At 44.0% G+C, this 13,851-nt stretch overlaps 2 protein-coding genes across 3 annotated transcripts in view; both read left to right on the top strand.

Moving 5' to 3' along the window:
- dvl1a (dishevelled segment polarity protein 1a) overlaps positions 1 to 2,186 on the top strand; it is a 31,765-nt gene extending 29,579 nt beyond the window's left edge. Inside the window, exon 16 of one of the 2 annotated variants that reach the window (XR_006152384.1) lies at positions 34 to 92. Coding sequence is in view for 1 of the 2 variants with exons in the window: in XM_012820795.3 (XP_012676249.1) it covers positions 34 to 596 (563 nt within the window). In the remaining variant the exon portion in view is untranslated. Of the gene's footprint in view, positions 1 to 33 lie in introns of both variants that reach the window. The other variant, XM_012820795.3, reaches the window with a different exon arrangement.
- A 5,444-nt stretch (positions 2,187 to 7,630) lies between these two features.
- On the top strand, positions 7,631 to 10,389 carry tnfrsf9a (tumor necrosis factor receptor superfamily, member 9a). Its single transcript, XM_031566632.2, has 7 exons — positions 7,631 to 8,113; positions 8,600 to 8,719; positions 8,861 to 8,995; positions 9,176 to 9,245; positions 9,338 to 9,468; positions 9,696 to 9,848; positions 10,015 to 10,389. The coding sequence occupies exons 1-7, from the start codon at positions 7,981 to 7,983 to the stop codon at positions 10,137 to 10,139; spliced, it is 867 nt and encodes a 288-aa protein (XP_031422492.1). The 5' UTR covers positions 7,631 to 7,980; the 3' UTR covers positions 10,140 to 10,389.
- Positions 10,390 to 13,851: the final 3,462 nt, after the last annotated feature.

Genomic DNA, 13,851 nt, shown 5'->3' with positions numbered 1-13,851 from the left:
CTTTAAAGGGGGTCTCTGCCTCGTCTTTCTCAGGTAGCAGAAGCAGTGGCTCCAACCCCAGCGCTGGGACCGGACGACGACCTTCTCCGCGGGACAAGGAGCCCAAGCTGGCATGCGGGGGGGGCGGCGGCGGGGGTGGCGGAGGCAGTGAGTCAGAGCAGGGCACGTGGGGCGCCAGGCGGAGCAACCGCGCAGCCAGCCAGCTGAGCCACCACAGCAGCCACGCCCACTCCCAGTCCCACCGGAGCCACGTCCAATCGCAGCACAGCTACGCTTTCTCCTACAGCCACGCCCCCTCTGCCCCCGCTGCCACCGGCGGCCTGCCCAATCACCACCATCACCACTACCACCACCACCAGGCCTCCTGTGCCCACAGCGAGCGGAGCCACGCATCCTCGTACGGCCCCCCCGGCCTGCCGCCCCCCTACTGCCTGGCCCGCTACGCGCCCAAGGCTACCGCATCGGCAAGTAACAGCCCCCCCGGGGCCCCCCCGGTGCGCGAGCTGTCCGACGTGCCGCCGGAACTCACCGCCAGCCGCCAGTCCTTCCAGCACGCCATGGGGAACCCGTGCGAGTTCTTCGTTGACATCATGTAACGGGGGACAGTGCCTTTCTTAAAAAAACTAAAAGAAAAGAAAGAAATCCTAAATGAGCCGAGCACAAGGTAACGCTTCAGACACACAGCACAACCAGTCCCCAGCCCACACACACACACACACAAACATTATACATACACACACACACAGATACACAGACACACCCCTTTCTTCAGCATAGGCCAGGACTCCGAATGTACCACCCGATTTCATCAGCTTGTTTCCATGCTCTGCAATTATGTGTCATGTCAACAAAGCACACTAAGCCGTTGCACGGCAACAGTGTTTTTACCGCATAGTAACAAAACCAAGTACAACACGCAGGTATAAAGAAGTCACACCTGGCTGGGTTCTGAGTTCGCCAAAGTGGGTGTTGTTGTTTGCCAACCCAGTCATCCTTTTCCAGGACAGACTGTGAGCGGTCTCCATGTCTCAGGGTCTGGACTTCAATCCCTAGACCCCGGAGGAGGCCTAGAAGGGGAATGCTGTGGAGGTCAGCTGAACGTGTTTGTGTATTCCAGCAATAGGTTATCCCACCCCAGCCTGGGTTGTGCTTTTCTTTTTGTATGGCGAACTTGAGCTACCTTTTGAAATAGCGGGCATGATTTTTGTACATCTCAAAGGAGCCTGCCAGTGGTCCACTCAGTCAGTGGCCACACGGACACACTCGGCTCTGGGGGTGGACAAGGCTGCTTAATTGCATGACAGGTGGAGCTCAAGCTCAAGTCAAACTATTTTTCTTAATCGTAAGTGATTTAAAAACCGGAGTGAAGATTCTCCAAAAATCCATGCACTGGATTAATGTTCTTTTTTTTATGTTTTTTTTTTTGTTTTGTTTTTGTTTGTTTGTTTGTTTTGCTATTTATGTGATGTTGAATTGACTGTGTCATACCTTGTCCCAGTGACAATCAGACAATCAGACCTTGCAGTTTGCTGTTCGTGTCAGTGCCCAGGTTGTGGCGGCCACTGGTCCGCCAGTGCTTTGTGGAATGTATTTTTGTAGAAGATGAAATCAGTTCTGACACTCGTTTCATACCTGTGACTTTCCTCCTCAACACTGACTTTAAAAGTCTTTTGCCATAAAACATCATCAGTAACATATTAAAAACAATAATGCACAGTCCAAGGTGATGCATAACCCATTAACATCAATACAAACAAAAATCCACCACTTGCATATACTATACCTAAATGGTCAAACATTGGAGTTGAAATGAATACCTAGATGTCTAATGTTCTTAAAGGCATAAGGTGGGGAGAGTGAGATGACCCCTGGTTGGTGTAGATTGGGGAATATCTGTTGTTGTGGAGTATACGTTGGTGAAACTGACATGTCGTCTTTGAGCACACTTGGTCTGCAGATGTAATGTTCTCTTGTATTTTTGCCTGTATTTGTCACCCAAGGCCCAATGGGAAAGAATTGCAGCATTCTTCTGATTTGAGCACTTTTAAAGACTTTGGCCCTTGAGTATAAAACACTGCGATGGAAGCTTCTTTTTTTTTGGCTTTGTTTAAAAAAAGGAAAAACATGACAAATTGTACATAGAATTATATATTATATATATGAGGAATAAAATATATGTAATACAATTGGGTCTGGATGTTTTGTTGTGTGAAAATTTTTCTTTAATCTTTTTTTAATCTTACCTGTCAGAGAGGTAAATAAAAAAAAAAGATAATTTGTTGTTTTTATATATATTTTACAGTGTGTACTGATGCTAAAATACTAAACAGAAACCAAAGTTGACCAGACCCGACCAGGCCAACGGTGACAGGCCAAAAGAAAGAACAGTTCTGCGCTCTGCCATTGGGTAGTGGGGATTCACATCACCCTGCCACAGCACACAGGCTACTGAGGTGTGAAGCTTCTAGAAGCGAGGGTACACCACGAGTCCTCTGAAGCGTCTGGGAAACTTCTCATGATCTGTAGTCACCCCGTCCCAGTTGTAAACATAAATCCCCTCAGTGGCTGATGACTCATTGTGTCAGAAATGGAGTAAATCACACTACATCGATTTCTTTTGTGTGAAAGACAAATTACTCTGTTTGTTTTGGTCAACACAGATCAGAATCAGAATCAGAATCAGGTTTTATTGGCCAAGTAAGTTTGCACAAACAAGGAATTTGACTTGGTAAAGTGACTCTCTCAGTGTGCTTACACAAAATATACAACACAATACAATACAAACAAACAAACAGTGCAACAGTGCAATGGACTAAGGAGTTTAAGAAAGTATGTACAAGGCGGAATGGCTATATACAGTAGCTGTGAATTGTTGCACAACAGTAGTGCAAAGAAGAAGTGGAGAGTGCGAGAAGTGCAGGGATAAATATATAAATATAAATATATATGCTACAGTGGGTACAGTGTGGAGATGTGTTCATTTAGAATTAGACTTATTACTCTGTTGGTTTTGGTCAACCCAGATGTGTTCATTTAGAATTAGTTTGGGAACTGAACCAATTATGAGAACTTCACAGTAGGGGGCATTGCTTGTAATCTTTTTCTAAAGCACAATTTCAGAGGTGCTGAATTCAGTGATGGGTTTTCTGTAACAGAGAGTTTAATTACATTACACAACATTACATGTCAAGTTAATCATGAGGAGCAGCAACCATATTTGTTTTACATCCACACTACACAATGTTTGTTTTTCTTTCCTATATTAAATGTACCGTCATTTCTTTTCATATATAAGAAATATTAGAGTAGCCAGCCTCTGCTGCATTGCTCAGGTCTCAGTGGGATAGAATCCCCAACCTCTGAGGGACCGACCGGTCACCCCACGTTATTGGGATGTGGCGACTGGACTTGGTGAAGATGTCGGGACAAAAACAGCACAGGAGATGGTAGCTTTCTTATAAAAAAATGATTTATATATATATATATATATATATAAACACACACACACACACACAAGGGCTCTAGCAGCCCGAGACATGTGCCCAACCATAGGCACCTGTTCGACCCAAGCCAGGCCCCAAACCTAGGCAGAGTGACTAAGTACATCAACTGGCCGTAGAAACAAAATACCTACATACACTAAACAAAACACAAGGCACACAAACACGGTACAGAGACAAGGCACACAGACAAGGCACACACGACAAGGCATACAAAACAAGGGAACAAAACAAAGCTAACAGTGTCCACACATCTAGACACGTACTGTTTCACCTCACACCGGTAAACAGGGAAAGCAGTACACCTGTTTCTCCCCAAAGTTCTGTCGGCGTGCTGTCAAATGCCTCTCTTGGCAAAGTCTCTCTCCCAGTCCTCTCATCAGGCACCCTTTAAATACGCTGGCCACTTGGCTAAATTAGTCCAATCAATTGTCCTTGGACTCATCCATTGTTGTGGGGGAAGCCCGGACACAACCATTGTGGTGGGGGAGTCCACCCCACACCAGGGCCAAACTCCTCATGAGTCACAGTGAGAAGGGGAGGGAATTTCACCTTCTCACACATCCATTGAAATCAGACCAACTCGATTCGACTTGATTCTTTCTTCAGTGACTTCATGAAATAGAGCCGCTGCTGTCCCTTCTTGACTGGCCGCGGTGTTTTCTGACCAGCTCAGGTTGTTTGTGACGTGCAGGCCCAGAAAACTGAAGCTGTTGACACATTCAACCTCAGTACCTTTAATCCACAGAGGTTGCAGAGGGGCAGCTTTCTTCCTGAAATACTGGATGGATGGGCTCCTTGGTCCTTATTGAGGACAAGACAGTTTCCCTTCCCACATGCAAGTGTCTCATCCATCAGCTGCCTGTGGTGCCATTCATTGTTTCCCGTAATAAGTAACTGAGTCTGTGGGTGGACAAGCAGTCATGAGGGAAAAGAGTCAAGGGCTGAGGCAGCAGTCATGAGGGGTTCCAGAGCTGCTGATGCCATATTTCCCAGCCCCTAGATGTGGCAGTTTTGCTACTAACTTAGTGGGCTGAACAGTGTTTAAAGCTAAACTATAATCCAGAAAGAGCAAACTAAAGGGGATCGGTGTTCACAGGTATGATGCAACTGATGATGCAAGGTATGAGCCTGATGCAACTGATGTAAACACCACCGGACAGATGTCGTTCGTGCAAGTTGTTTGTGGCTTCCTTGGAACTGGTGCGGTGGCTGAGTGTTTAAAGTGGCGTGGGACCCAAGCCTGAGCCAGCGAGGTGTCTGAGATGTCTAGATACACATCTGTCAGCTCAGCAGCACAGGCTTTCACAACTCCACGTCACACTACGTCCAGCCCTGCTTTCTCATGGGGCTTGGCCTGCCGCAGGGACCTGAGCATAGACATATATAGATATACATATATGTCTGAGGACCTGTGCGCATGTCACCATGACAACGCTCGGCCCTGGGCTCCATGGCGACATTGCTAGTGCTAGTGGGCCGTCCTGAATGAGGGCTACTAAAGTGCATATAAAGGGCATTAAGTCTATCTAGGAGGAAGTGGTGACAGTGGGCTTGTTCCCGTTGTAGTTCATGACATTTCAACGAAATGATGAGCTTATCGAAAAACTATCAAATTAATTCTGAACAGAACCCTGGTTTGCCAACGCCACTTGTCTAAACATAAAATCCAATGGATTCGCCATAATGGCCACCAGGAAAATTCATGAAGGCAATAAATCTATCTGTATTCTTCCCAGCAACACTTCCCAGTAATGAAAACATGTTTCCCAAAAACACAGCTTTAAGGATAAGGACTTCTCGTTATCATCCTACAATCCACTCTTAGTGGAAGCAGCAGCGCCCCTTGCAAAACAGCTGTACTAGAGCAACTATGTCACTGCTCATTGGAATTCCTTTTCACATTTTGCAATGGATGGTTTTGAGCCAAAGGACTCACTAAACAGGAGGAGAGACAATGTGTGCTCACTGTGAAATGCAGAAAAAGATCACCAACAACCACCATCAGCTTGATAGAATCTAAAGGAGCCCACCAAAGTTGAAGAACGGACCGGAGGACACAGTTATGATTTCTGGAGATTATTTCAGCGTGGAGACCCCCTCTCAGCTGGTGCTCAGAGAATGGCCTAACTGATTGTAGACTATGTTGGCATTTAAACCATTCAGTCAGGTAGAATACAGATGGGGAGGGGAGACCACACCCTACAGGTGATGGCAGGAAGGGGAGACAGTGAGATGGAGGGGTCCACCTATGGGGGGTGGTAACAGAGGACAAAGGGTGAAGGAGGGTATCTAGGGGGGGGGGGGGGGGGGGGGGGGGTCAGTGAGACTGACAGAGTACACATCCAAGGGTATGAGTTACAGATACAAAAGAATGCTACACTTAGTTTATGTCTCCTACAGTAGAATAGCAATATTTTCGGTTCTATCAGTCCCCCATATGAGCATTTCTATGATCACACAAGAACCACCATGCAACAACCAATCAGAACAGGAGAAAATCAATATGCGGTTCCATCAAGCTCAACTAGGGGTGGTAATCATACCCGAGTGTGTGGGAGTGTAAATATATCTAACCTGCACATATTTTTTTTATTCATGTGCGATTCTTCCGCCCACTCAGAGAGATATATAGAGAGAGCAGTGTGTCAGCCTGAGAGCGGTTAGAAGAGTGCAGTGGGCGTTGACAGCGTGTAGGTGACACTGTGACTGACGTCTTCTACGCTGAGTAAAAATGTCACTGTGGGCGAGTTTATAGGGAGGAGGTGTCACTGGGGCATGACGGCATGATGCTACACTAAGAGAACATTTCATGTCATATCCTAAATATATGGGTCAACTTTGGCCTGTGGACTGTAAACACAGGGAATGAACTGTAGAAGGTAAACCGTCACTTAGTAGAATGAATGCTTGAACACCCGTGGGTGAAAAGAGGAAAGAGGCTTTCCTTTCATACAGGTGTATATTTGCAGAGAGAAAAACATTTCAAAGCATGGCCAGAGAAGTGCCTATTTTCTTACAATTCGAGTGCCCCCATTCAGAACAGTAGAATCAGGCTCAAACACATATCAAAGCCAGTATGAGGCTGGCAGTCAGTTAAGATGAATTAAAGCAAGAGTTCAGCCAAACAAATCCTTGTTTGTTATTGTAACTTAAGAATACTTGTAAAGACACAATACATCCAGAGTGGACTAGCAAGCACTATTGGAAGGTGGCCACTCGGAGGAAATGAGCACAGTACATTAAGGTGAGAACTGAAAGCCAGGAGAAAACCATCGCTGGCAACCACAACACTGCTGGATAGCAGTATTATCTATTTCTCCATTTTTGATATTATTAGGGAAAATCCTACGCAGGGCACTACTTAATCCTGTGACCATTGTGACCAGCGGTTCTCTCTAAATGATCAGGAGGGAAAAAAAGAGTTAGTCATATTTCACCAGACTGCTGAGTAATATGTCATCCTTTTTGTGTAATTTGAGGGTTACAAGTCATCCCTTCTGCTTCAGCCAAACACCAGACTTATCTCCTGATTGTTACTCTTGGTTGAATCCGTAGATATCTTTCTGTATGGTTCCGTAGCACATGATGTTTGTCAGTGGAGACGGTCAAAAGAAAGGTTGCCTCTACCGCTTTGCTGAATCCTTGTGCAGTTAGTCGACGCGGAGGTCAAGGCACCTGTCAGTAACTTTATGACATCATAAATCGATTAAAGTTACTGACCAGGATCAAATAATCAAATAAATAATAAAAATGGGACATTACGGAACTCGAATCCGTGAAGACAACATTACTAATCACTGGACCACCAATTCACTTGATCAGAACGGGGCGCGGATCCATACCAATAAAGCCAATCGTATCGCCACGGAATTCCTTATAGTAACCGTAATAATTACTTCGTAAAAGGCAATCCAAAAACAAGCCAAAATTAAGCTCATTGTACAAATCTGTTTAATTCAAAATATTGTTTAAAACAGCAGCATGGACACATTTCCTCGAAATAAAACCAAAACCATCCGGGAAGTACCAATTCGTTTTTTGTGCGTTACCTACACACAGGAATTCCCTGGATGCTGGATTTCAGAAGGCCAAAAGGGCAAATGTTGAAATTACCCCATTTCCCCATACCTCAATTAAACATTGTCTCTTAATCACTCATGACAAATCGACGTTTAGACTACTACGATAATGAAACTAGCACACTAGACACGCCCCCTTTTCTACGACTATTAAAAAGCCAGGTACACAATTCACACCGAAATACGACTCGCTGTCTGCAAGTAAGACAATATTTCAGTGCTAGAGCAAATGTTACCACATGAAGTCAAAGCATGGTAGATGGCCCAAACTTTATATGACCTTACATCGCGGACATAATCCAAAATCGGACCACTTGTGGAGCGCGACGACTTCAGTTTTCTCTTCTGTATATGATTTATCATAGGCTAGTGAAGCGCACCTCAACGAGTGACAAGACATGCCATCCTGGACGCTGTTAACTGCTTTGCTCATGTGGAGCATTCTGGCTTTTACTGGTGGAGTTGAAATTGGATGTATTGATTGGGACGCCGCTGAGAATGACCAAGTATGTTGCAAGGAATGCCACACAGGTAATTTCACTTCACAATATTATGATACTGTGACACCCATTCTCTATTGTGGAAAGCTATAGGGAACAAGACTGTGGTAAACAGATTTTATTATAGTTAATTATTGTTTATTGTTTTTTTAATTATTGATTTTATTATAGTTTATAGTTAATTATTGTTTTTTCGTTGTTTTTCAATCAGAATTAGTGAGAGCATTGCCCATTCCCTTGTATGTGAAGATGATGTAGCCAAAAGGTTTTCTTAGAGTTTCATAAAGTTTCAACTGGGTGTAATGCGGTTCTGATAATGGGTCTTTTGATATTTCCTAATTTTGTATGGAGATGGATTGGAATAGACCTGCATTAATTTCATTTTACCTTTCGCCTTTTACCTTTTTGAAGTTCAAGTAAAAACAAACCAGTTCAATATCCACAGTTGATTCCGTTTTAATTCATATGAATGGTGTGTTGTTCGCGTGCTTGGTGTATGCGTTTGTTGCCATGGCAGGAAACCGTCGGGTGGATAAATGTGGTATAGATCCAGAGAAACTTTGCACTCCATGTAAGAATGGCACCTACACCAAAACCAAATCTGCTTGGTCCTGCGACAGATGCAACCAATGTGTGGGTACGTACGTCACTGCATTCAATTTACTTTAGGCATAAGTACCTTTGAACCCAACCCATGAGTCATTTGTAAATACCATCACCTTTATCTAACATCATCACTGGCTCACAAAGTAGTCATAATCTTTTTTTTTTGTCACAGATCCACAAATTGAGCTGAAGCCCTGTCACGGGACCACCGACACAGTGTGTGGGTGCAAGCCTGAGTACCGCTGTTTTAAACCCGACTGCTTGATGTGTATGAGAGAATGCGGCAAAGGACAAGAGCCAGTCGACGGTAGGCTCCCTCTTATCTCCGTGACGTCATATTTATTCAGCCTATGGATTTGAATGATCATATTGCTTGAATAAACGCAGAATGTTTCCACTTGTGTAAGATACATATGTTTTTTTGTCTGTTAGTGTTTTGATAAATGTGTGATAAATGTTTTGATGAAAGTTTGACTTATGTTTGCAGGACACTGCAAGGAATGTCCAAAGGGGACTTTCAATGATCAGATTCATCACCTATGTGTTTCGTGGACAAAGTACAGTACAGTTACAGCTAACATTTATGAGTTTATATTTTTGTTTTGCTGCTGGGGCAACCATTTAATTGTCATTGCTCTTTTTCACCTAGATGTCCTTCAGGGCAGGTCATTGTGACTGAAGGCACCGCCTTCTCCGACAACAAGTGTGATATTTCCAACGAGATCAACCAAATTACAGTACCTCAGATACGAAAACGTTCGACGACCTTACACCCAATAGGTAAATGAAGATTCCCCGCATTTCTTCCCTTCTCATTAGGGGAAACTAGCTACAGTGGCGGCACACACCATCACTTCCCATATCACCACGGGGCAATTACAGCACTAGACTGTTTTCACATAAAAGTCAACATTTCTGTAACAAAGAGCCACATACATTAACATCAAATCTCACGGAACACATCTGTTCTGAATTTTGATGTCTTCTTTTTTGTTTTTCTTTCTCAGATGCAGATGATCAGAATATGCCACTGGTATGGAGTTCCTTGGCTATGCTGTGCTTATTCTTCATTTTAGGCATTTTTGCCATATTTCGTCTTATTGTTAAAAGAAATAAGACATCCACCAAGGTGCCGATCACAGAGCTGCCTAAAACACCAGGTATGCCTGCTGTTGATGACTTGCTCACATACACTGTGCCCCCACTGTGGCTACGTTTTACCGCAGCTAATGATTTTCTCCATCTAGGTACTGTCAAGTCAGTCAACATATCACCTGGAGTCCTTCATTGCAGTCTGACATCTTCTTGTGTTTCCTCCTTTCCCAGAGCCCCATACCCTGATGACCGTGGAGCAGGAGGAGTGCAGCTTCTGCAGGCCGCAGCAGGAGCAGGGCAGCTTTGAGTCCCTCTCCACCGTGGACTCCATGGACAAACTCCTGCCTCCTGTCTGAGTCCACTGGCTGAGGAGGATTCTGGGGAGGTCTCCAAGGACAAAACAAATGATAGCATCTGCCAGATGTTGTTGAACCATGCCACACTTGCCAATTGGCCCTCGGGAGAAGGCTGCCAGGGACCTGGCACTGAACTTGGCTCACACAGTTTGAACCTGCGCCGTGATGTGTGTTTTTCATCTGATGTAGTCTTCCCACCGATGCCTGGACACACAGATGAACACAAGACTAAACCTGTGTCATATCAGAATTGTTACCTCTTGGTCTATTTATTTCTTTATGTTCATTTACACATAGTCTTATTTCGGTATGAATTGAGAAATCGTGAACTGGTTTTCAGTATTCTGTTGTATGGTAGCCTATCCTGTCTAGGTCAAAGGTGTCGTTGTCGCGGAGACATGGCATAGTAATCTTATTTTAGTTGCGTTGCATTGTCATTTGTAGAGACAGACAAGGCAAATTAGAGGTTGGAGATAGGGCTGATGACAGCAATCTAAAAACCACACGCACACACTGTTTCTATTTTGATGTCGGCAAACACCCACTGGCACTGTATGTCAGACTTGCAAATGTATCGGTCAGGGCCTTCTGGTAATCTCTGGTGGGCTTCCCCCATTTTCCTGCTGAAAAAGGCCACCATTTCAACAGCCGTTGTGCCAACTTCATATCACCCAGACAATGAAATCACATATCACATCAAGGATGTACTCAACAACTTTATAAGCACTGTTGATAATGTGAGCAGGGACATGAACTTCATGAAAGCTGGAAGGAGCTCTTTGTACTTCATACACGTGGGGGAAACTCCGCATGTAAAATGGCACGTCTAGGGTGAAGGGGGAACCCAAAGCGTACCATCCATGGGCGTTTACAGATGACTTGCCAGTGTTTGTGAATATGTTTCTTCTTATCTTATCAAGTCGCCGTCTTACCTCTCGCACAATTTTTGTATTAGGTGCAGATAGACCTTAACAAGCTGCAGACATGTCAGTACAGGGTCCAGAGTAACGCTGTGTCAAAGGAAGTCAAACATTTCCGAAATTTCCCAGTTCTGACTTTAAAGTCGGGGTAGATGGATTTGCAATGAGTTTACAAGTAGGAACTCAGTGGTTTTCCATTCTACCTTTTCTAGCATGAGGTTGGAAAATCACAACTTCTGAGTTTGTCTGGAATGCAGCATAAAATAAGCTCTGGAGAATGTGCGCTGACTCATATTTGTGTGAAGGTCAATTGTTGTCCCGGAGGAATTTTATTACGTCATTCATCTTTATGTGAATGTCCTGACTGAACAGCTTTAATGAGACTTGTATCAGCCATGGGGAGACTTGTCAGGGGATATCCATGGGGGGGGGGGGGGGGGGATGTGCTGCTGTGAAGGAATTTTCTGTTTCATTTTCTCTACTGCATACAACGTTTATACATAAATATGTTATACATTCATGTACATACAATTGATATTAATATAAAGCATATTGAGTGGTCACAAAATTGTGGTGGTCTTTGGTGTGTTTTTTTATTAATGGACTTCCAGTAAGGAAGGCTTCATTGCGAATGCTAGATCATTCACACTTCCTACCCAGATATATTCAGACTTTCACTTTCACTCACAAATTGAAACTGCCATAACAGGTACTTCCCACAGAAATGTACCTCTGTTTAAAACACTTTGCATACAGGAGATCCCTCAATTTACATTATAGTCACGGGAAAGTTTGGTGCTCTTAGGAAGGTCAAGTCAATACAACTAGCTGCCAAAAGTAGAATACACAAGCAATAGGCATACTATCCCTATGAATGCACGTCTCCTCCAGATGGCCCCACCCCTGACAGCTGCACAGGAAGAAGGACCAGAAACGATACAGGGAGTAATGGAGTCATTTTCTTACTGGGAAAGCGTCAAGAACATTGAAAAGCTACAGCTTGTATAACTTACTGGATGATTTATTTTATACAATCTGTATGCCTTATTAGAGAATTCAGGATAGACGTTTGGGGTCTGAGGTGTCAGTTGAAAAAAGGGGGGAAAATGGGTCTGATGTTAAAAGATATTTTGAAAGTCAGTGTGGACAATGGGTCTGGGGACAGAGGGACAGCTTTCCCATTAGGATTAAGGTCAAGCTGGTGACACACTGAAACAGACATGTTTGTGAGGTACACAAGACTGATCCCATCCCCCAAACACAAGACAAACACAAGACAAAATATAGCTCATGTTAGTAACACCTACCAGTAGATGGTCATATTCAGTGTTCAGCACGTTGGGATTCCCTTACTGGAAGCAGGTCATTATGGTAGCAATTTATGCTTTGACACACCCTCAATTACAAATTCCACATACCAGATGCTTCTTCTATTACAAGGAATTCTCCTGTCCTCCTTACAACTAGCCTTGAGGCAATGAGCAGACGGACCAGAGGATATCCCTGGTTGGCACGCATTTTGTTCCACCTATTCCGCCCCCACGATTTCAAATTCTTTGACGTCTTTATGACTCACAGGCGTTTTACAACCAAGTCTGTACGAAATGCACTTAATGAACTTATGAAACTTGTGAAAGAAGAGAGTGACTGATGGATCAGGCATGAAGCCATGTGCTGCTCTATCAAACCGGACCTGATACTGGTACTGTGGGTGTGCACTTGGCCACAGGCAGCCTGCTCTGGACAAGCAATTACAATTGTCTAATTTCTAAAACAATCCACATAGAGTTTTAGTCTACTCTTAAAATCTAATTATGTTTTACTCCAGTAAGCTGATGACTGCTGATGTTTTGCTGTATTTTTCCTTACTTGCCTGAACCATGTACACGGAACCATACAGAAAGCATCTGTAAACGGTTAGCTGTTGGGGTCTGGTACTCAAATTGCTTCTTAAAATTTCAGCAAGGCCTAAATATTCCTAAATAAACAAAAGTAGGGTTATAATTACAGCTCAAGGAGGAAGGCTACATTCCCAAGCTTTGCCTGAAGAACAGCCCAGATGGATGTGTATTTTTAGTGCTGTAATGCTACTAGCAGTGTTAGAAACAGTAACTGCCAATTCAAGCAACAGTGGTCAAATAATGAATGCCCTAGTGAACTTGGTGAAATAGTAATCTGCCAGAAATTGGCAGTGGCTAACCAATCTAATGCTTGTACAGAAACCGCCGCCCTGTTTGATCAAGCATCAGCTTGATTAAAAAATACAACACACTACATGGATAGACATGATAGAAACTACCCAAGTTTGTGTTCCATTGGAACTGACCATTTGGTTCCACCTCTAGTACAATCCACCACCAGGGGCCAGGTTAACAGAAGAAATGAACAAAGTTCTCTTGCACCTTAGCGAACAACCCCTTCCTTCCCCAGCTGTGTGGAATAAACAACATGTATTCCTATCATTTGGGGCAACCCTCTGGTTCCCCATCCCAACTCCTCCCTCACCCCCCAACAACCCCTTTTCCCCACCTGTACCTGGAACACACCTACAAACACTCCTCCAAGGCTGTCCCATCGCCCCACTGTATCCTCCCTTTGGCTGAGGTAGTTCAACTAGACCACTGTAATGCTACTTTAGTCATTTTCTTGCCTCCATATTGGATGCTGGAATTGACTCCCCCGAAGGACCTCGCTGGAATACATCTCCAAGAAACCTCTGACTTGCCTCTCTGGTCCGTAGTTCAACAGTTGGATCAGAAATATTTCCACATCCAAATGAATATATAGTATAA

This window comes from Clupea harengus, chromosome 4, assembly GCF_900700415.2.
Source record: "Clupea harengus chromosome 4, Ch_v2.0.2, whole genome shotgun sequence".
Taxonomy (NCBI): Eukaryota; Metazoa; Chordata; class Actinopteri; order Clupeiformes; family Clupeidae; genus Clupea; species Clupea harengus.
The sequence above is the reverse complement of the archived record's forward strand: the minus strand, read 5'-3'. Positions and strand labels throughout refer to the sequence as shown.

What these genes read in the sequence shown, in the direction of transcription:
- tnfrsf9a (XM_031566632.2), top strand. Translation starts at nt 7,981, where the DNA reads ATGCCATCCTGGACGCTGTTAACTGCTTTGCTCATGTGGAGCATTCTG. An exon ending in CAGATGCAACCAATGTGTGG is followed by an intron (nt 8,720 to 8,860) that starts GTACGTACGTCA and finishes TTTTTGTCACAG; the next exon opens with ATCCACAAATTGAGCTGAAG. An exon ending in GACGACCTTACACCCAATAG is followed by an intron (nt 9,469 to 9,695) that starts GTAAATGAAGAT and finishes TTTCTTTCTCAG; the next exon opens with ATGCAGATGATCAGAATATG.